Here is a 24662-nt window from a genome sequence, read left to right on the forward strand (position 1 = left end):
TTTAGAATGTATTCTTTCTACTTTTATAAAAAAAGTTTGCTATAAAATACTATTCCAAGTTACACCAGCAGCAGCCTCATACATCGCCTGTTTACTGTGTCGATTGCATAATTTTCTTTTTGCTTGATTTAATCTTGTGTTGTTGGTGCAGTACCATGCTGTACAGGCTTATAGACTATGAGCAATAGGCTCTACCATACAGCCTTGGTATATTGTAGGCTACACCCTCTAGGTGTGTGAAGGTATACTCTGATGTTCACACGTTAACAAAATTGCCTAACAACGCATTTCTCAGAACATATTTCTGTTGTTAAGCAGTGCATGACTGTAGTAAGAACTGACATCTGTTCCTTATTCCTGAACGTAGGCAAAAATCATTTAGTTTTATAATATTAGCAGGATGTTAGCTGTAAGTTTCTCCTAAATTCCCTTTATCAGGTTGTTCTTTGTTTACTAAGAGTTTATATCATGAATTGGCATTAAATTTTGTAAAATGCTTTATCAGCACTTTTTTAGATGAACATGTGGTTTTTAAAATTTATCCTGTTGATGTGGTGAATTATAATAGTTGATTTTTGAAGACTAAACTATTATTGGCTTCCCAGGATAAAACCCACTGGTTATGATGTATGATCATTTTTATATTAATGGATTAAATTTACCAGTTTTTTGTTAATGACTTTTAGATCTCTGTGAGTCTAGTTTTGTTTTCTTGTAATGCCCTTGTTTGGCTTTGGTATCAGAGCTCCGCTTGCCTGATGAGGTGGGAAGTGCTTTCTTTTCCTCTATTTTCTGAGTTTGTGTAGTATTAATACTTTTTCTTGATAGAATTCATCAATGAAGACATCTGAACCTACACTTTTCTTTGCTGAAAGGTTTTTATTCATATTACCACTTCAATTTGTTCAACAGATATGGTATTTGAATTACCTGATTATTGTTGAGCCAATTTTGATAAACTGTGCCTTTCAAGGAACTTGTGTATTTCACCTAAGTTGTTTAACTGCCTAGCAGAAAGTTGTTGAAAAAATCCTTTTATTATGTAATTCAACAGAATCTGTAATGATGTTCTCTTGTACTTCTTGTTATTGGTCATTTTTCTTCCCTTTTTATCTTGACTGGTCTTGCTAGATTTTATTAATTTCATTAATACATTCTAATAATGAGTACAGCTCTTCATTTCATTGATTTGTTTCTATTTCTCAATTTTCTATTTTACTGAATTTTTCTCTTCATTATTTCCTTTCCTCTATTTCCTTGTTTATTTTCCTCTTTAGAGATAAGGTGGAAACACATTATGATTTTAAGATCTTTTTTCTTTCTAACAAGCATTAAAAGTTAACATTTTCCCTCTAACTTCAGCTATACTGCATAAATTATGATATTTTGTATTTCTATTATTACTCAATTAAAATATTTTAAGAAATTATGGCTAAAAATTTCCCAAATATGATGAAAGAAATAACTTACAAATCCCAGAAGCTTAATGAAGTCCAATTAGGATAAATCAAAAGTGACCACACAAAGACACTTTATAATTAAACTGCCAAAAGACAGGGGAAAAAGTAAGCATGAGACAAGCAACTCATCACATAAAAAGGATCCTCAATAAGATCATAAGATCATTTCTCATCAGAAACCTTGGGAGGCCAGAAAGCAATGGGAATATATATTTAAAGTGCTAAAGAAAAAAACTAATAAACAAGAATTCAATATCTGGCAAAAAACTGTCCTTCAAAAATGAGGGAGAAATTATGACATAAACAGATAAACAAAAGCTGAGAAACTTCATTACACTAGACCTGTCCTGTAAGAAATGCTAAAGAGAGTTCTTCACTTTGAAATGAAGAGGATACTAGACTTATGGGGGAATCATTTCATAAGTTATATAAATGTCTAATCAATATGCTGTATACCTGAAATTAATATAATATTAAATGTCTACTGTAATTGAAAAAATTAAAATTAAAAAACTATAAAAAATAAAAATATGATAAAAAAAACTAAAGAATACTAGACAGTAAGTTAAAACTGTATAATGACATAAAAATCTCCAATAAAGGTAAACATTAACATGGGCAAATATGAAGCCACTATAAATGTAATTTCAGTTTGCAATTCTATTTTTAATTTTCTACAGGATTTAAAAGGCAAATGCACAAAAAATTATTATAAATCTGTAATCAGGCACACATGTATAAATAAGTAATATGTAACATCAATAACATAAAGGGGGGATGAAGTTGTTTACCAGTGAAGATTTTGTATACAAACGAAGTTAAGTTGGTATCAATTCAAATCAGATTCTTATAACTTTAGAGAGTTATGGGTAATCCCAATGATAACCACAAAGAAAATATCTATTAAATATACATGAAAGAAAATGAAAAATTAATATGTATAACTACAAAAAATCAACTAAACAAGAAAGAAGGCAGTGATGAGAAAATGAGAAACATAAAAGTTGTAAGACATACAAAAATCAAATAACAAAATAGCTGAAGTCTCTTATCATCTATTACTTTAAACATAAATAGATTACACTCTCCAATCAAAAGACAGACATTGGCAGAATAGAGTAAAAACAAAACATGGTCCAACTTTATGTTGAGTACAAGACATTTACTTAGGTCTAAGCATGTGAAGATTAACAGTGGAAGGATGAAAAAGAAATTCCATTCAAATGGTAACCAAAAGAGAGGTAGGGTACCTTTACTAATAACAGACAAAACAGACTAAGTAAAAAATTGTTACAAGTGATAATGCATACCATATATTGATAAATGGGTCAATTCATGAAGAATATATAACAATTATAAACATATGCACCAATATTAGAGCCCCCAAATATATGAAGCAAACAGAAGTAGAGTTGAAGGAAGAAACTGAAAATTCTACAATAATTGATGGCTTCAAAATTCCACGTTTAATAATCAATAGAAATTCAATAGAGATAAGGAAATAGGAAACTTGAACAGCACTATAAATCAAATACACCTAATAAGTAAATATAACAAGACTCAACAACAGAATACACATTTTTCCCAAATGCACATGCAATATTTTCAGGAGAGACGATATGTTAGTTCACAAAACAATTCTTAATAAATTTAAAAAGACTGTAATCATATAAAATGTCTTTTTCAATTGCATATGGAATAAAAGTAGAAATCAATAACAGAAGGAAAACCACAAAATTCACAAATGTAAGGAAACCAAACACACACTTTTTGAATAACCAATAAGTCAAAGAAGAAATCACAAGAGGAATTAGAAAGTACCTTGGGAAATACGAAAATAAAAACACAGCATTTCAAAACTTATGGGATGCAAAGAAAGCAGTCCTAAAAGGTCAATTTATCGCTGTAATCACACACAAAAAAAACAAAAAAAAAGATCTCAAATCAGTAATTTAATTTTATACCTTAAGGTACTAGAACAGAAGAGCAAATTAAACCCAAAACTGACAGAAGAAAATAATAAAGATTACAGAAGAGATAAATGAAATAAAAAAATAGAATATAGAGAACATCAACAAAACCAAAAGTTGGTTCTTTGAAAAGATCAACAAAATTGATAAACCTTTCACCAGATTGACTAAGAAAAAAAAAGGGAAAGACTCAAATTACCAAACGCACAAAAGAAAGTGGGGAAATTACTACCAATTTTACAGAAATAAGGATTATAAAAGAATATTATGAACAACTGTATGCCACCAAAAGGATTAACCTAGATAAAAATGGACGAATTCCTAGAAATGCACATCTACAAAAACTGATTCATGAAAATATAGAAAATCTAAATAGACTCAAAACTAGTAAACAGATTGACTCAGTAATCAAAAATCCTCCAACAAAGAAAATCCCTGGGCCAGGTGGCTTCACTGGTGAATTCTATCAAACATTTAAAGAATTAATACCAATCTTACTCAAACTCTCCCCAAAAAATTGAAGAGTAGAGAATACTTACTATCTTATTCTATGAAGCTAGTATCACCCTGATAGCAAAGACAGGTAAAGACACTACAAAGAAAACTAAAGACTAATATTCCTTATGAATATTGATGCAAAAATCCTCAACAAAATACTAGCAAACCAAATTTAACAACATACTAAAAGGATTATGCACAAATGACCAATTGGGATTTATTTTCAATATGCAAGAGTGGTTCAACATATGGAAATCAATTAATAAAATACACAACCCTAATAGAAAGAAGGACCAAAACCACCATGATCATCAATAAAATGCAGGAAAAACACTAATGACAAAAAATGATCAATAAACCAGAAATGGAAAGAAACTTCCTCAACATGATATAGCAATATATGAAACACCAAAAGCTAACATCACACTAAATGGAACAAGGTTGCCAGCCTGAACTACCTCTTCTCAACATAGTAGTGGAAGTTATATCCAGAGTAAACAGGCAAGTAAGAGAAATAAAAGGCATCTAAGTTGGTAAGGAAGAAGTAAAATGATCTTTGTTGGCAGATGATATGGTCTTATAAATAGAAAACCTTAAAAAAATTCTAGAGCAAATAAATTCAGCAAAGTTGCAGGATATAAAATGAATACACACAAATCAGTTCCATTTCCATACAACAGCAGTGAACAACTCAAAAAGGAAATTAAGAAAACAATTCCATTTGCAATAGCATTAAAAACAATACTTAGGAATAAATTTAACCAAGGAGATAAAAGATTTCTACACTGAAAACTACAAAACACTGCTGAAAAAATTTAAAGAAAATATATATAAATGAAAAGAAACCCCATGTTCATAAATTGGAAGATGTTATTAGGATAATACTACATAACAAAATGCAGATTCAATGTGATCCCAACAGCATTCTTTTGCAGAAACAGAAAAACCCATCCTAAAAGCATAAGGAATCTTGAGGATTCCAAATAGCCAAAAACAATCTTGAAAAAGAACAAAGTTGGAGGATTCACACGTCTTGATTTTAAAACTAATGCAAAGCTAAAGTAATCAAAACAGTAACGGCATAATGACATATGCAGACAAGGGAATAGAACAGAAAGTCCAGAAATAACCCCTTACATATATGATCACGGGATTTTAAACAAGGGTACCAAGACTGGGAAGACAAGATATCCACACAGACAAAAATGGAGTGGGTCCATACCTTACACCATATACAAAAATTATCTCAAAATGGCTTAAATATCTAAATGTAACCATTAAACTATTAAACCTTTAAAAAAAAATAGGGGAAAATCTTCATGGCAATGATTTCTTGGTTATGACACCAAAAGCACATATAACAAAAGAAAAAATAGAAAATTGAACTTCATCAATATTTAAAACTTTTGTGCATCAAAGAACACTATCAACAGAATGAAAAGGCAACTCATATGATGGGAGATAATACTTATAAAGCATATGTAAGGGACTGATATCTAAAATATATAAGGAACTTCTATAATTAAACAATACCAAAAAAAAAACCCCTATTCAAATATGAAGAAAGAACATGAATAGACATTTCTCCAAAGAAGATATACAAATGGCCAATACACATATGAAACATCACTAGCCATTAGAAGGATGCAAATCAAAACCACAGGGAGATACCACTGCATATCCATCAGGATGGCTATTACCCAAAAAACAAAATAAATAAATGTTGGCAAGGATGTGGAGAAAATAAAAACCTCTGTGCATTGATAGTGGGAATCTAAAATTGTACAGTCAACCAGAGGCTGGACATTAATGAATGCCAACTATAATTTTATGTGTATAATGTGATGGCTTGGTGTGAGGTCGGGGTGGTGGTAGATGGGGGGAGGGGGGTTCACGGTGTGAGGGATGTAAAAATAAAATAAAATAAAATAAAAATAAAAATAAAAAAATAAATAAATAAAATTGGACAGTCACTGTGGAAAACAGTATGTCAGTTCCTCAAAAAGTTATACAGAATTACTATATGACACAGAAATTTCATTTCTAGGTACATATCCAAATGAATTGAAAGCAGGGGTCAAGCAGATAATTGTATACCAATGTTACTGGCACCATTATTCACAACAGCCAAAAGGTGGAAACCCGTGACCATCAACAGATGAATGGATAAACAAAATTTGGTGTGTGTGTGTGTGTGTGTGTGTACTTAGTCTTTTAGACTTTCAAGTAAAACAGAGATAGGATAATTAGGCAGTGTCTTGATAAATAATTAAAACCATATATAATGTTTAGAAAACTATAATTCTCCTGTTGTTATTGACCCTATGAAGCTTATCATGATAATTCCACATGATTTTTTATAGGCAAAAGAAACAAAAATATTCCCTTACCTTGTAAGATGGCAAGAAACACAAAATTCCTTGGCTCACAGTCTGGCATACAGATAACAAAAGTGCTCCCACTTCATCCTGGAACTCAAATGCTTCTGTGTGCTGGAAGGTAGCGCAGAGATTCCGACCCTTGGGGCCGGACCCAATGGTGCCAACCCAAACCTGGAATATAAATATGTCACTGTTACAGTTATGCATAAACTAGGCAGGCAAATTAGCATTTAGTTGAAAGCCCTAATTACATATATGTCAAAAGAAGATACAGAAACAAGTTTAGAGGACATTTATTTTAAAATTGTTGGTTTTTTTTCTATTACCTTTATATACTTACATATAGATTTAACTTATAGAAGCTTTAGGCAGATCACTGAATTCTCTTAGGATGAAAGCAAAATGGGATTTTACTGGTATGATTTGCTATAGGTAAAAGTGTCTAAGACTCAACTATGACAGAAACAACTCTTGCACAAATTCACTGGTGTTCAAAAATCTACAGTCACAGAAAATCAGACCCACCAAATTTTACAGTTCTGTGCAATTCTATGTTCATACAGAGTCTAGCCTTATTGTAGCTAATTTGACTAAGAGAAAGAACAAACTTGATTAGTAATCTATAGACAATACAAACACTCCAGATTGTCAAAAAATGTAATAATCCTGTATTTTGAAATGATATATGAGACTGAAGTACATTTTGCAAGATGACATCTGATGGATACCTGTTTAACCAACTTTTACCTAAATGATCAACTAGTAATAAGACAAACTGATATTATGTGTTTCCTGATACAATGCAATGAGAAGTAACAAAACCACCTATATAGAGTTCTTACCAAACAGTTTAACCTGAATCTTATCATGGGGAAACAATCAGATAAACCCAAGTGATGAGATATCGCTCAAGACAACCGGTGACTTGAATTCTTTAATAAATGTCATGAAAGACAGGAAAAAAGGGCAAAAAAAAAACCTGTTAAAAGACTAAAAAAACATGAAAATCAAATGTAATATATAATACTTGTTTGGATGCTGCATCAAGAATAAGAAAAATAAACAGGTTAAAAGACATTTTGGGAGTAACTGGAGAAATAAATATTTACAAATTACTTTTTTTATCTTTATTAAGAATATTGGGGTGACATTGGTTAGTAAAATCATATAGATTTCAAGTGTACATTTCTATAATTCATCATTTATATACTGCATTGTATGTTCACCACCCAGTCAGTTCTCCTTCTATCACCATGTATTTGACTCCCTTTACTCTCTTCTACTATCCCCCCCTTACCCTCTGGCAACTACTAAACTGTTGTCTGTGTCTATGAGTTTTTGTTTGTTTGTTTGTCTTGTTCCTTTGTTGCTTTCAGTTTTACATCCCACATGTGAGTGAACTCCTATGGTTCTTGACTGTTTCAGTCTGACTTATTTCGCTTAGTATGATAATCTCAAAATCTATCCCTGTTGTCGCAAATGGCAGTATTTCATCTTTTCTTATGGCCAAGAAATATTCCATTATATGTGTGTACAACATCTTCTTTGAGAACCCAGAAATAAATCCACATATATATGGGCAGAGGAGCCAAAGACATATTATGAAGAAAAGAAAGTCTCTTCAATAAATAATTCTGGTAAAACTGGAAAGCCACATTCAAAAGAATGACACTAGACTGCTATCTGTCACCATATACCAAAATTAACTCAAAATGGATAAAAGACCTAAATATCAGACCTGAAACAATAAACTGCATAGAAAAAAAGCATAGATACTAAACCTATGGACCTTGGGTCCAGAAAGGCTTTTACAAATGTGACCGTAAAGGCAAGGGAAGTAAAAGCTAAAATAAATTAAGGGACTATAGCAAACTAAAAAGTTTCTGCAAAGCAAAAAAAAAAAAACACACAAAAAAAACCATCAACAAAACAAAAAGACAATCAACCAAAAGGGAGAAGATATTGTAAACAACACCTCTGATAAAGGGCTAATATCCAACATATATAAAGAACTCGTACAACTCAACAACAAAAAAACAATCCAATTAAAAAGTGGGCAGAGCAGCTGAACAGACACTTCTCCCAAGACGACATACAAATGGCCAACAGATATATGACTAAATGCTCGACTTTACTAGTTATCAGGGAAATGCAAATCAAAACCACAGTGAGATACCACCTCATGCCTGTAAGAATGGCTATTATCAACAAGACAAGTAATAACAAATGTTGGAGAGGTTGTGGAGAAAAAGGAAGCCTCATATACCGCTGGTGGGAATGTATATTGGTACAGCCACTATGGAAAATAGTATGGAGGTTCCTCAAAAACTTAAGAATAGAATTACCATACGATCCAGCAATCCCCCTTCTGGGTATCTATCCAAAAACCTGAAAATTTATCCATAAAGTATATGTAGACCTATGTTCATTGCAGCATTATTCATGGTAGCCAAGACGTGAAAACAACCAGAGTGTCCTTCAATAGGTGATTGGACAAATTGCTTTTTAATAGTTTATCTAAAAATGTGCAACATATATTACACATGTTATGTATATTGCATACACACATATACAATGTAATTTTTAACATTTTGCAACATTCCTCTTCTCTCTCATATATATACATATGCAAAATTTAACAACTGATGAATCTAGGTGAGGAGTGTAAGATGTTCACTACATTAATACTATTTTTCTACTTTACTGAAGTTTATAATTTTTTAAAATAAAAAGTTGGGGTAATCAAATGAATGGATAAACAAAATGTGGTATGTACAGTGTGCCAAAAAATGTACACACCTTTTAAGAAAGGAAAAAAAATATTAAAATTGTAATACTCAATATACACTGATAACAAAAGATGATTACAAGTCACGTTTGACTTCTGCAATTACAAGAGGTGCTCAGTTACCATCAGCATCCAGACACTTCTGATTACAGTGAACTAATGCTTGAGCAACATTGACCAAAGTGTCCACTTGTATACATTTTTTTGGCACCCCAGTACATATTATATATACATACAATGACATATTATTCAGCCTTAAAAAGGAAGGAAATCCTGATTCTGTTAAAACATGGATAAACCTTGAAAAGATATCACACTAAGTGAAATAAGCTAATCACAAAAAGGAAAATACCTTATGATTCCACTTACATGAGGTACTTAGAGCAGTCAAATTCATTAAAACAGGTAGTTAACAGGGGCTGGAAGGAGGGGGAAGTGAAGAATTGTAGTTTAATGGGAATAGAATTTCAGATTTGCAAAATGAAAAAGTTCTAGAGATTGGTTGTATAACTATGTGAATATACCTAACAACACTGAACTGTGCACTTAAAATGGTAAAGATATTAAATTTTACATTATGTGTATTTGACCACAATTCAAATAATAATAAATTCTTTAAAAGTTGGGGGAAATTATTATAGTATAACAGAATTCAGCTGAATAACTAGCATTATTGTTATAATTCAGTAACATTATAGATTAAATAAGCTGTTGTGCACTAGATTGAAAACATAGAGCCTATAATAACATTCTTAAGAGAAAATAGGTACTGAATTTACTAATAACTTCCCATATTTACTTCAGCCTTTAAAGAGGGCAACTTTAAAATGTGGAACATATATCTTTCCTTCACTACTGTTTATAGCAATGTTTCTAAACAGGAGAACCCTGTATTTTGGAAAGCACAATTCTTAGTTTATAGGAGCTTAGCAGTCAAGGCTGCCACCTACTAAATGCCAGTAGTACTTCCCAAGTAATTATGAGAAATTAAATGTCCCCACAAATACACCTTGAAAATTATAGCTTTAAATAGCACTAGAATCATGTAAGGCACAGAGGTGGTGTGAAGCATGTAGCTAACCGTTTTAAATTACTTCATAAAAAGAAACAGAAGGCAGATTGACAAACGAGAAAACATTCCTAGGAAAATTAAAATAACATTTACATGGTATTGTTACAAAAAATTAAAATCTTAAGTCATAAGGCTCATAAGTGTACTTCTAATTCATTTAAGATACTCAAACATGTGCTGAACACATAACCTAATGCCAGATATCAATCTAGGTGTAGTGTTAGAATGGAGATATAATAAGAAGAATAAAGATACACCATAGTCTAATGGAAGAGAGAAACACATAAACAAATAATTATACAATAAGAAGTATGGTAAAGAAGTTGAATTTTGTTTTTAATTTTCATTAACAAAACACAAAACTTATTTAAATGAGGAAATTGCAATGCAGTCTTTGCATTCAAAGTGTGTTTTACTCACTGGGTTGAAAAAATGCATTTATTATTATTTCCTTTTCTTGATACTATCAAGTAGCTAACAGATTTTCTTTTATTCTAAAACTGAAATGCTGAATTTCCTATCAGGATCTGTTTGCTAATACTTCAGGTACCTTTGAAATTGTTTATGTGGAATTATACTGAGGTAAAAAACACTGAAAGCCTTCAAAATAAAAAATACTAACCTGTGAGTCATTAATGACATGATTGGCCTCCAGTTGGATAGTAAATGTAACGCCAAGTTCTGATGAAAAGGATTTCATTGGTGATAAGGTCCCAGATGTCAAAACAATCGTCCACACTTTGCCATTAATATCTGAAAACGCCTAAAAGGAAACATTAGATGTATAAAATCATCTTTAAAAGATTCAAACACATTTATTTGTTTGCACTGAGTTAAAAGACAGAATTTTCATACATAACAATAAGCTTACCACAGCTGGATTTAAGCACCAGAAGTTTAGCCCATGAACTGCAGTTTTCTGTCGTAAACGTTTCTTATTTTTTGGTGTAACAAAGAACCCATTTTTATCTGTAGTATCAGTCTGATTTATCCAACAGTAAGTCTGTTGAATAGCAACTTTATAATCATCTGCAAACCTAAATGAAAATAAAATGGTAATAAAATGGCAAAACTTTATAAAACATATAATGTCCCAGCTACATACAATATAAAAACTAATTGTATTAAACTAAATTGAAAAGAACTCAGAAATAAACCCATGCCTATAAAGTCATTTAATCTATGACAAAGGAGACAAGAATATACAATAGGGTAGACAGTCTATTCAATAAATGGTGTTGGGAAAACTGAACAGATACATGCAAAAAATGAAACTGGATCACCTTCTTATTCCATATGTTATACAAGAATAAATTCAAAATGCGTTAAAGACTTAAATGTAAGACATGAAACCATAAAACTTCTAGAAGAAAACATAAGCAGTAAACTCTCTGACAGGGCTCTTTGTAATATTTTCCCTGACCTATCTCCTCAGGCAAGGGAAACAAAAAAAAAAAGAAGCAAATGGGACTATGTCAAACTAAAAAGTTTTGGCCAGCAAAGGAAACCATCAACAAAATGAAAAGAGAATCTATTGAATGGGAGAAGATATTCGCCAATGATACATCTAATTAGGGGTTAGTATATCCAAAATTTATAAAGAACTAACACAACTCAACACCAAAAAAAACAATCTAATTAAAAAATGGGCTAAGGCCCCGAACAGGCATTTCTCCAAAAAGGAGTTACAGATGGTCTAGCAATATATGAAAAGATGCTCAACGTCACTAATCATTAGAATGTAAATAAAAACCACAATGAGATAACATCTCACACCTGTCAGAATGGTTATCAATAAATCAGCAAACAACAAGTGTTGGCAAAGATGTAAAGAGAGGGGAATCCCCATACACTGCTGGTGGGATTACAAATTGGTGCAGCCATTACGGAAAAAAGTATGGGGGTTCCTCAAAAAATTAAAAGTAGAACTACCTTATGACCCAGCAATTCTACTTTTGGATATTAACCCAAAGAAATCCAAAACACTAATTCGAAAAGCTACACCCACTCCTATGTTCACTGCAGTGTAATTTACAATAGCCAAGATATGAAAGCAACCCAAGTGCCGATCAATATACGACTGGATAAAGAAGTGGTACATATATACAATGGAATATTACTCAGCCATAAAAAAATGAAATCTTACCATTTGTGACAATATAGATGGACTTAGAGGGTATTATGCTAAGTGAAATAAGTCAGACAGTGAAAACAAATACCATATGATCTCACTTACATATGGAATCTAAAGAACAAAATAAACAAAAAAGCAAAACAAAAAATCTCATGGAAACAGAGAACAAACTGATGGTTGCTAGATGGGAGGAGGTTTGCGGGGCTGGGTGAAAAAGGTGAAGGGAATAGAAGTACACGGCGGCCAGATGGCTCAGGTGGTTAGAGCACGAGCTAGGTTGCCGGTTCGATTCCCTCATGGGCCAGTGATCTGTGCTCTCCACAGCTAGACTGAACAACTAGCTGCCACTGAGTTGCTGGAGGGGCAGCTAGATGGCTCGGTTGGTTAGAGTGCAAACTCTCAACAAGGTTGCCAGTTCAATTCCTGCATGGGATGGTGGGCTGCGCCCCCTGCAACTAAGATTGAAAACAGTGACTGGACCTGGAGCTGAGCTGCGCCCTCCATGACTAGGCTGAAGGACAACTACTTGGAGCTGATGAGCCCTGGAGAAGAACACTGTTCCCCAAAATACCCCAATAAAATTTTTTTAAAAAGTATAAATTGATAGTTACAAAACAATTAAAAAAAAATATTGAATGTCAACTGTAATTGAAAAAAATAGGTTAATTAATTTTTAAAAACTTGAGAGTCTGCGTATCTTCGTACTCGAAGATAACATTTTCCACAAAAACACCTACCACTAATTAAATTCAGTAATTCTGATAGAAAATAAGCCATTAAATTTTAGAAGCAACCCCCTCACAAAGATCAGACATCATCTAACCATCTACCCGTTACCACTTCCCAGCCCTATGTTCAAACATTACATAAATCATAGCACAGACAGAATTAAAATCCAGTCCTCCTAACTTCTAGTCCAGAGTTCTTTGCACTCTGTTACATCATTAGTTATTAAATATATAACAGAGGTATTATTAAAGAAACAAAAAAGTGGTTTATACTTTATTTTTACGTGAGAAAATAGAAAATAGAAAGAAAATTTTTACTAAAAGTTTAAAAAGTTTACGAAACTATGAAAAATTAAGTTCCTTTAAAATGTGGGTCTCCGTCTTTATCTGTTTTTAACAAAGGTACTGAACCAGATGATCTCTGTAATCCCATCATGTCATTATTTCTTTCAATATAAGGCTGTAAACACCTAGGCTTAAACAGAATAAAATGTGGTATTCTCTACCATGTCCTCACAATACTGATGGTTAATTTTGCCCTTAGTTCTCAAAGTTCAACACAGAAACTCTACAATCTGTGTAGAAAATCTTATAAAAATACTGAGAGCTAAAAATTATAAAACTCTTAGAAGAAAACATAAGGGAAAATCTTCATGAAATCAGATTTAACCATGTTTCTTGGCTATATCAAGAACACAAGTCACAAAAGAAAAAAAGAGATAAATTGGACTTCATCAAAATTTTAAAACTTTTGTGTATTAAAGGACACAATCAAGAGAGTGAGAAGACAAGACAATCCACAGAATGGGATAAAATACTTGAGAAGCATGTAACCGATACAGGATTAATATGCAGAAGATATAAATAACTCCTACAACTCAACAACAACAACAAAAAACAATTCAAAAATGGGCAAAGGATTTGAATAGATATTTCCCCAATAAAGATATACAAACGGACAATAAGCCTATGATGAGATGCTCAACATCTCTAGCCATTAGGAAAATATAAATCAAAACCACAAAGAGATATAAATTAAGATGGCTATTATCCAAAAAAAAAAACAGAAAAGAACAAGTGTTGGCAAGAATGTGGAAAAATTGGAATTCTTGTGCATAATTGGGACTCTAAAATGTGCAGTCACTGTGGAAAACAGCATGTTGTTCCTCAAAAATTTAAATACAGAATTACCAAATGATCCTGCAATTCAACTGCTAGGTATGTGCCCAGAAGAAATGAAAACAGGGACTCAAAATAATACTTGTATATCAATGTTCACTGCAGCATTATACGCAAAAGGTGCAAACAATTCAAATGTACATCAACACAGATGGATAAACAAAATGTTGTATATTATTCAGCCATAAAAAGGAATAACATTCTGATATGTTACCACATGACTGAAACTTGAAAATATTCTGCTAAGTGAAATAAGCCAGACACAAAAGAACAAATATATATGATTCCACTTATATACCTAGAAAGGGCAAATCCAGAGATGAAAGGAGAGCAGAGGTTACCAGAAGCTGTGAAAAGAGGCAAACTGGAGATATTTGAGAGATACTGTTTCATGGGTATAGAACTTCGGTATGGGATGATGAAACAGTTCTGCAAATGGATAGTGGTGATGGCTGCACACAATGTGAATGAATCTACTTAATGCTACTGAAATGTACACAAAAATGATTAGGATGATAAATTTTGTGTTCTGTATGTATGACCACAATTTTTAAAAACCCTAGGACCAGGTAGCACTATAACAATAAGGGGTAGTGTGTGGGAACTTGACTGCTTTTCATTTTCCACATTGTTCTAATCAGAAGCTTTATGCAATTAACAAAGAGACTTTCCAATACTGGGAGACACATACCTAAACTATACTTAAAAGAAAACTTAAATGCTTAAGTTTAGTCCTAGAGGACTAGACATTTAATGCTGAATTAATTAAATGTATTTATTTACTGATTGCAGTAATAAGTTTCATTAATAAAGACTAATTTCAATTAATCTGAGTCTGTGCCAATAAGAGCAATATTTATACCACTTATTTATGATTATCCTATATACTCACACAAAATTAGAAAGCATGAAAACATGTTAACACCCAATAAGACTAACACTTTTAAGAGGAAAAATACAGATCAGATACCTTCACTTACCTGCTGTTTTGCCTAAAAAGATAGTCAAGTACCATAAAAAGTCCTTTAAGCATTATTTGAGTTGATGCACTAATAATAGGTACTTCTATTGTCTCCTCTTTACCATGAATTGTTGAGACTTTTTCTTCTTTTTGAAGGACAGCAGAAAAATGTCCCTACAAGAAATTACTATATTAAGTATACTTGGGGTGAGAGGAAGGGTGGAGGTAAAACAAACTTCTCAAAACAATAATGAAACCCAAGTAAAATATACATTGAAACTTTAGGCAAACATTATTAATATGCAAGTGCGAACAATATGTTTTAGATTCCCACATATCTCCAAATCCTCTTCAGAGTCAAAGATACTCTAATAAAGTTACACATTTAGGAGGTTCATTACTTCTTCAAATAATTATGGCATTATATAGTGCCTTTCAAAACTAATGACCTAAATAAAAATGTACCTATCAAACGGTTTCTCCAAAGAGCTTAAAAAAGTTGATTAAAAAAAAAAAGAGTTGATATACCACCTAAATACCTGAATTATTTCCAGAGTACTCTGATGCTGAGAATAATACGACTATATTATTTTATATTAAAAGAATGACTCAAGGAAACAATACATGCTAAATACAAAATGGATGCTAACTGGCTCATTAGTTTTTATGTGACTCATAAGTTTTAATACAGATGGAAGTGTAGACATTAAGACAAAATTATAAGAAAACAAACAAAAGTATGCTTTTCCACATTGTGAAACAGAAAACTCTGAATACTGAAATAATAAAAGATACCGGTGACAATGCTGATGTCTGACAATAAAATGTGTTCAGTGGAAATAATTCAAATAAATAAGACAGATAAATTTTAATACTCGGATAAACTGTGAAGTAATATACATCTGTAAGAGTAAAATTAATCTCTGCTGAACAAAAGACTAAAGGATACAAATAAGAGTTTTTAAAAAGAACTATAAGACAGAAGTTGGGAAAACGTTCAGCACCACAAATTATTAATGAAAGGCAAGTATTAAATCGTTCTTTTAAAAAAATCAAGTGCCCTAGGTCATACCTTAAAGGAATGCTAATGTTCCTCTCCAACATGGTAGACTACTAGCAATTTACTCTACAAAACCATTGAACTCTTGAACTACCGAAGGTGAGGCATTGTACTAAAAACAGAAGGACTGAATGAAATTCTACATATTGAATCATAATTATGCTCATCTGTTCTTAAATTTCATAAAAAATGAAGCTGTACAGTTTGTACTCCTATGTCTGGTTCCTTTTACATAACATTATGTCTGGTGAATTAATTCATATGGTTTCGTGGCAGTCGTTCATTATTTTAATTGCTGTGTAGTATTCCACTATATGACTATCCCACAATTTATTTATCCATTTTACTGTTGACATAAATAACCTTTAAAATGCAGAAAGTCTATGCAAAAAAATTCATAAAAAGCTAACACAATCTGGAAAAATACTTATGCTACTAAATTGCATTTTTTACATGCAGGGCAAACATTGTAAGTATAGTTTGATTAAAATATATTTTTAATACTCATATGCCCAGAATGCTAGTTGTGCTTATGTTAGCAATAGTTATCTTTTGGGGTTCAAAAATCTCTTTAAATCTATAATAGGAAAACTATGAAATTCTGATTTAAAAAAAAATCTGAATATATGGACAGATACTCCACGTTCATGGATAGGAAGACTTAATAATTTTGTTCAGATGTTGGTTCTTCCCAGCTTGATCCACAGGTTCAATGAAATCCCAATCAAAATCCAAGAAAGTTACTTTGTGGATATTGACAAACTGATTCCATGTTTATATGAAAAGACAAAAAAGACCCAGAATAGCTAACACAATATTGAGGAACAAAGCCAGAAGACTGACACTACCTGACTTCAAGACTACTATAAAGCTATAATAATCAAGACAGTGTGGTACTGGTGAAGGAACAGACAAATAGATCAATGGAAAAGAACAGAGTCCAGAAACAGACCGACATAAATATTGTCAACTGATCTATGACAAAGGAGCAAAGGCAATAAAATGGAGTAAAATTAATCTTTTCAACAAATGGTGCTGAAAGAACTAGACGTCCACGTGCAAAGAAATCAATCTAGGCACAGACCTAACACCTTCACAAACATTAACTGAAAATGGATCACAGACCTAAATGTAAAATGTAAAACTAAAACTTTTAGAAGGTAGGAAAAAATCTAAATGACTTTGGGTTCAGTGATGAATTTTTAGATGCAACACCAAAAGCATGATCCATCAAAAAAAACCAAAAAAACTAAGTTGAACTTTACTAAAATTAAAAATTTATGCTCCCTGAAAGATGTTGTTAATAGAATGAAAAGCCAAGCCACAGGCTGGGAGAATATATTTGCAAACACACACCTGATGAAGGACTTGTATACAAAATATACAAAGAACTCTTAAAACTCAACAATAATAAAACAACCCAATTGAACAGACGGCAAAAGATCTGGAAAGACACCTCAAATAAAATATGTCGACGGCAAATAAGCATGTGAAAGATACTCTGCATCATAAGCTATGCGGGAATTGTAAATTGAAACGGTATACTCAATCGATGTATTAGAATGACTAACATTCAAAACACTGATGACACAAAATGTTGACAAGAATATGGAACAAAAGGAGCTCTCATTCACTGCTGGTGGGAATATAAAACGTTATAGCCACTTTGGAAGACAGTTTAGCAGTTTCTTGCAAAACTAAACATAGTCTTACCATATAATGCAGCAAACGTGACCCTAAGTATTTACCCAAATGAAAAGAAAGGAATGTACACACAATAACATGCATACAAATGTTTATAGCAGCTTTATTCATAATTGCCAAACCTTGGAAACCACCACCATGTCCCTCAGTAGGTGAATGGATAAACAACTGTGGTGCATACATACAACAACTATTGTTCAGCGATAAAAAGAAACAGGCTATAAAGCCACGAAAAGACGTGGAGGAGCCTGAGATGCATACGACTAAGTGAAAGGATCCAGTTTGTAAAGACCATACACTGTATGAATTCCAACTGTATGACATTCTGGAACAAGCGAAAATATAAAGTCAGTGTAAAAAAAAAAAAAAATTAATGGTTGCCAGGGGGTTCAGCAAGGGAATGAAGTGTGGTAAAGGAATGAAAAAGTGCAATGAAAAATTCTGTATGATATTGTATTGGTAGATACATGACTATGTTTTTATCAAAACTCATAGAACTGTACAACACAAAGAGTGAACTTAATGTAAACTATGCAATTTAGTTAATAATGTAACAATACTGGTTCAATTGTAATAAATGCACTATACTATTGTATGACAGTCTCCTGTCAGTAACAGGAGAAACTATAGTCTCTGTATGTGTGGGGTAGGGGGGCTGGGGGTGGTGGTGGTATAGGAGTATTCTGTCCTTTCTGCTATTTTTTTCTGTAAACCTAAAACAACCAGTCTAAAAAGTAAATCTTTTATTTTAAATGAATAAGTAATTAAATAAGAAGAAAAAAGAAAAGAAAAACATTCTCATCTGGAAAAAAAAAAAAACCTCTTTGACAATATATGTCACGAAGCCTCTATCCAGAAAAATGTACAAAAGTACATACTCATAAAATTCTGCATACAATTTCATAATGTTCACAGTATCCCATAGCCCACTCATGAGCTCTATTCACCGAGGTTTAACCTCTAAATTAAGGAGAAAAGAATATGAATTTCTTATCTTTTCATTTTCCAGTTTTAACTTTTACAATTGACAAAATTTACAACCTAAAAATACTGATCTTTTTTAGTTCTGAACAAGCAATTAATTCCTTTAAGCCTTATTTCCTTCTAAATAATGTGACCTTTTTCATCCATAATTTATGCCACTGCACTTAAAGATTATCAAATTTAGATAATAAAATTTAAAATAATTAAATTGCCTTTTTTTTTTTATCCTGGATTAACTTATTCACTATTAAGTCATTTCTAATTCACTAAATGAATTTCACAGGTGGAAAAAAATCATACCTGCAAAACGGGAAAAGTAGCAGCAGTGATGCCCATTTTGTGTAAATTTAAGAGCATTTCACTTCCACTCCATACTTTACAGGATGATTCATAATCCCGTTCCACAAGATGTTCAAGGTTTGCTTCTAACCAACTGAAATAAAAACAATTCCATCAACCAGTATCATCTTATGGGCACTATTTCAACAGAACAGAGAACTAAGCGTTCATCTATACTCCTTGAAGCTCTTAGGACATGAATGTGGATTAATTAAGACATCTTTTTAAAAGCATGCAGATCTCATATTGCAAATGAAACATTTATATAGCTAAAAAGCTTATTCCCACCCCCAACCCCTGAAAAAATAAACATGTATGTGATTTCCCAGTTAGGTTTTGTGGATTCACCCTGCTTTACTTGATTCTCTCTCCAACTGAGAGCCATGTCTTAGGAGCTTATCCCAAATGCACATAAAAGGAAATACAAAATGATCTAATAGAGAAAATTGAAGTGTTACATATCAACACACACAAAAATTACTAGAGAATGTAGACATATATTCATTTATATATATGTACTCGTGTACATTCATTAAGTGCTTAAATGCCTATATTACGCTAGACACTATACTAGGTAGTAGAAATATAGCAATAGATAAAATAAGCAAGGTCCTTATTCTCATGCAAATTGCATTCTACTAAAGGGAGAAATAAACTTAGAAACAAATACATGAATAAGAAAATATCAGGTAGTAATAAGTGGTATAATGAAGCCAAACTAGGTTAATATCTAGTTGCTATTTTAATTTGAATGTCAAGGAAGCTCTCCCTGAGGTGGCATTTGTTCAATTGAAGGTAAAATATACTCAGTAGTGAGAGGATCAGAAAAAATCGTGCAAAGATCCGGAGGTAGTTAACAAGTTATACTCACTTAAGGACCTGAAAAAAAGCCAATGTAGTTGCACACAATGGGCAAAAGAGAATAATGGTGTGAACAATGTTGGAGTGATAAGCAAGAAGCAGATGTTAAGCCAGGATAAGAAATTTACATTCTATTCAAAGTACAATGAGAAGGTTCAAAGCCAGAATGGGTTACAAGAGAAAGACAAGAGTGAAAGCAGAGACGTGTTAGGAAGCTATTACAGTATTCTAATTGAGAGGTGATTGTGAGATAATAGATATAAGATCGAAGGATTTGGGATGTGTTGTGCAGGTGGCATTTACAAAACTTACTGATACATTGAAGGAGGTGGGGCAGTAATCAAGAATAATATTAAATTTTTGATTTGATGAACTGGTTGGTACTGTTTGCTTAGCTGAGAAAGTCGGGTAGTTGGAGAAAGTAGGTAGGGAAAGAAAGGTGTCTTATTTTGGAAAGGTGAAATTTGATATCCAGAAATAATGAATAACTGGATATATGAAAATAGCATTCCAGGGAGAGGTTGGAGCCAGACAGATTCAGGCCTCATCAGTGCTGCTATGGTACTTAGTCGGTTACGTAACTCAGGGAAGGTGCAGGGCTAGAAATGAAATGAGGTCCCAGGACCAAGTCCCGAGGCACTTCAACATTTAGATATCACACAAAATAAGAACTATAAAAAAATAAATAAAACTGAGAAAGAATAGACTGTAAGAAGGAGGAAAACCAGAAGGTGTCACAGAAGCTGTCTAGAAAAAACATTCTCGCGTGTCTCCTCTATTCTTACTACTACTTCACTTCCAAGACCTCTGGTCACTAACTGTGTACGGGGATTTTTCCCCCCACACAAACAATTCTCTGGGAGACCAGCTGAGTATCTTATACAGTCATGTGTCACTTAATGACGGGGATATGTTCTGAGAAATGTGTCCATAGGTGATTTTGTCAGTGCTTGAACATCATGTAGTGAATTTACACAAACCTAGACGCTATAGCCTACTATAGACCTAGATTATTTGGTTATTGCTAGACTACAAAACTGTGCAGCATGTTACTATAATGAATATTATAGGCAATTGCAACAATAGTTAAGTATTTGTGTATCTAAACATTGAAAAGGTACAGCAAAAATACGGTATAAAAGACAAAAATTGCTACACCTGTATAGGGCACTTACCATGAATGGAGCTTGTAAGATTGGAAGTTGCTCTGGGTGAGTCAGTGAGTGAATGTAAAAGCCTAGGGCATTATTGTACACTACTGTAGACTTTATAAACACTGTACACTTAGGCTACACTAAATTTATAAAGATATTTTTCTTTGTTGAGGTCTGCAAAAGCTTCTGCTAAACCCTTCACTAGGAATTTTCTTAGAGGTTCTTTATTTTCTTCTCCTGTAGTTTTCTTTTCTCTTGCCTCTTCTTCAGCTACGCGTTCCTGTACCAGTTCCAACAACTCCTCATTGAGCACTTCCTCAGGAATCACGTCGAGGAGCTCCGGAGTGTCGTTCTCAGTCACAGCCAGGTGCAAGCTGTTCGCCGTCTCAGCCACATTCATTTGTGCAACCTCCTCCTCCTCAACAAATCCTTTCAAGTCCTGCACCAACCTCTTGCGTGTCTTCTTCCAGACGCCATTCCTCCACTTCTTGGTGCAAGCCCAACCAAGGTTCTTGATGCAGTAATCAATGTTGTAGATTGTGGCAATAGTTTCACAGATATATACTTATCTCCAAACTCATCAAATTGTATACATTAGATATTTACAGCTTGTTATACCTCAATAAAATGATTTTAAAAAACTAAAACATTTTTATGTTTAAAATGGGGAAGACAAAAAAATGCATATATAGTAGGCCATCATTTGGGTAAAAGGGAGGGACAAGAGAAAATATCTATATTGGCTCAAATATGCATGAATATGCACTCAATGATAAACTTGTTTAGGAGGACAAGAACGAAGCAGATGGGGATTGGGGTGAGAAGGAAGTTTTTACAACATAAATTTGTATACCTTTTATGTTCAAACATGTGACTGTATAACATTCAAATTTTTTAAAAGTATCCTATAAAGGGAACAGGAAAATGCTGCAGTAAACAGAATAGGATGTAGGTCAGAGGAAGTTTTTTCTAAGATAAAAGAGATTCTCTATCAATAACCTAATGTCTAATGAAAGGGAAATCTAATATAAATTTTAATAAAATTACTACTAAATCTATTATTTTAGAGTACTGAAATCCTGGTTAATTGAAACTCATCAAACCAGAATTATACTCAAACTAGAAGGTAAAGCAATAAATTAAAGCCATAATCCAAAATTTTAAAATAAGTTAATTAAAACCATGTTTATATTCAGCCCAATGTCCTATATACAGCCTATAGGACTGTTAAATAAGGAATAAGACTTATAATTATCAATTTAAAAAATTGATTCTGTCTATTCTATTCTGTTTTTATTTTATTAAATTTACTGGGGTGAAATTGAGTATTAAAATTATATAGGTTTCAAGCGTACAATTATCTAATAAATCGTCTGTATATTGCATTGTGTGTTCACCACTCAAAGTCAACTCTCCTTTCATCACCATATACTCCCCACCCCCTTTTTCCTCTGGTAACCACCTTACTGTCTATGTGTCTATGAGTTTTTGTTTGTTTGTTTGTCTTGTTTGCTCATTTGTTGCTTTCAGTTATATATCCCACATATGAGTGAAATCATAAGGTTCTTGACTTTTCCATGTGACTTATTTCACTTAGCATGATTATTTTCAAGATCCATCCCTGTTTTCACAAATGGCAATATTTCATCTTTCTTGTGGCTGAGTAGTATTCCACTGTATATATGGAATATATCTTTATCCAATCCATCGAAGGACACTTGCGTTGTTTCCATTATCTTGGCCACTGTGAATAATGCTGCAATGAACATAAGGGTATATATGGTATATCTTTATGAATAAATGTTTTCAAAATTTTCGGGTAGATACCCAGAAGAGGAACTGCTGGGTCATATGGTAGCTCTACTCCTAATTTTTTGAAGAACCTCCATACTGTTTTTTATAGTGGCTGTACTAATTTACATTCCCTCCAGCAGTGTATGCGGGTTCCTTTTTCTCCACAACCTTTCCAACACTTGTTATTACTTGTCTTGATAATAGCCATTCTAACATGTGTGAGGTGGTATCTCGTGGTTTTGATTTGCATTTCCCTAATAGGTAGTGAAGCTGAACATCTTTTCACACATCTGTTGGCCATTTGTACGTCTTCTTGAGAGAAGTGTCTGTTCAGGTCTTCTGTCCACATTACATTCTTTTGAACAAGACAAAAGTTTGTACTAACCTATTTTTAAAGGCATGAGCAATCCATTTCCCAATTAGCCTGGTCACAGTATACTAACTATAAAATACTCTGGCATAACAGAACATGTTTTTAATACAAAGGCAGCGCAAATGACACTGATAGACAAATGTTCTTACTTAATGAAGCTGCAGCACACAGCTCGTAGGGGTTCATGGTCTTTCTTCCTTACGTTATGGTTGACCATACTATCTAGTTCATCTCGAGCAAAGCGAAGCTGAACTTCTGTTACACTGTAACTTGCTGATTCCCGAGCACAGTCCTCAATGTTATGTGCTTCGTCTAAAATGACAACCTGTTCTTTCAGATTAATATCCATCTACAAGATAAAAAAAAATTCCTGTAAAACATTCAGCAAAATGGATTTGACAGCAGTCGCAAGATATTTCATTTAAAAATTCACCATATTAACAAAAACTCATAGACACAGACAATAATTTAGTGGTTACCAGAGGGTAAGGGGGTGGCGGGTGGGTGATGAGGGTAAGGGGGATCAAATATATGGTGATGGAAGGAGAACTGACTCTGGGTGGTGAACACACAATGGGATTTATAGATGATATAATACAGAATTGTACACCTGAAATCTATGTAAATTTACTAACAATTGTTACCCCAATAAATTTAATTAAAAAAAAATTCACCATATTGTAGTCCAATAATGCAAGAGCAATTACATAAGCAACTGATTCTAGGTCGTAAAACTTCTAAAGCACTAAGGCCAACCAAGTATCAGCTCATTACAGAGTACGCCATTTGTCACTCTCAAAATACTTTGCAAACATATCAAAACTAAAATATATATGTTAAGTGAGCCTGGATCAAAGTACAGCTGGCTACAGAAAGGGGTATAAAAATCTGGGTTTGAAGGAGTCTCCAACATAATTTAAAAAGCAGAGTTAAAAAAACATTTAAACCTAAAATAACAAGATTTAGAAGACTCTCAAAATACTAATGTAATAGTGTGTATCTTTCGTTTTAGTCCGTTCAACCCTTCAGTTTGAGAACTACTCTAGCCCAACTCCCATATGATGCTGGTAGGACTATTAATCTGTTAATCAAGGGACATGACCACTCTCACAACATGGGTAAACCCAGAGCCCAGGCTTGTCAATTAAATAAAGTATTCCAACCCTACATGGTCACAGTGACTGGTTCAAGAATGGATGTGAGATCCATACTAGGCTAAACA

At 32.9% G+C, this 24662-nt stretch overlaps 1 protein-coding gene across 1 annotated transcript in view; it reads right to left on the reverse strand.

The window, feature by feature from the left end:
* BRIP1 (BRCA1 interacting DNA helicase 1) overlaps positions 1-24662 on the reverse strand; it is a gene marked incomplete at its 3' end in the record, with an annotated part of 148564 nt that overhangs the window by 73078 nt on the left and 50824 nt on the right. The window contains 6 exon segments of the mRNA XM_081027780.1: positions 6319-6480; positions 10792-10932; positions 11041-11206; positions 15191-15345; positions 19220-19352; positions 23590-23789. Coding sequence (XP_080883906.1) covers positions 6319-6480; positions 10792-10932; positions 11041-11206; positions 15191-15345; positions 19220-19352; positions 23590-23789 — 957 coding nt within the window.

Source organism: Rhinolophus hipposideros, assembly GCF_964194185.1.
Source record: "Rhinolophus hipposideros genome assembly, chromosome: 20".
Classification (NCBI taxonomy): Eukaryota; Metazoa; Chordata; class Mammalia; order Chiroptera; family Rhinolophidae; genus Rhinolophus; species Rhinolophus hipposideros.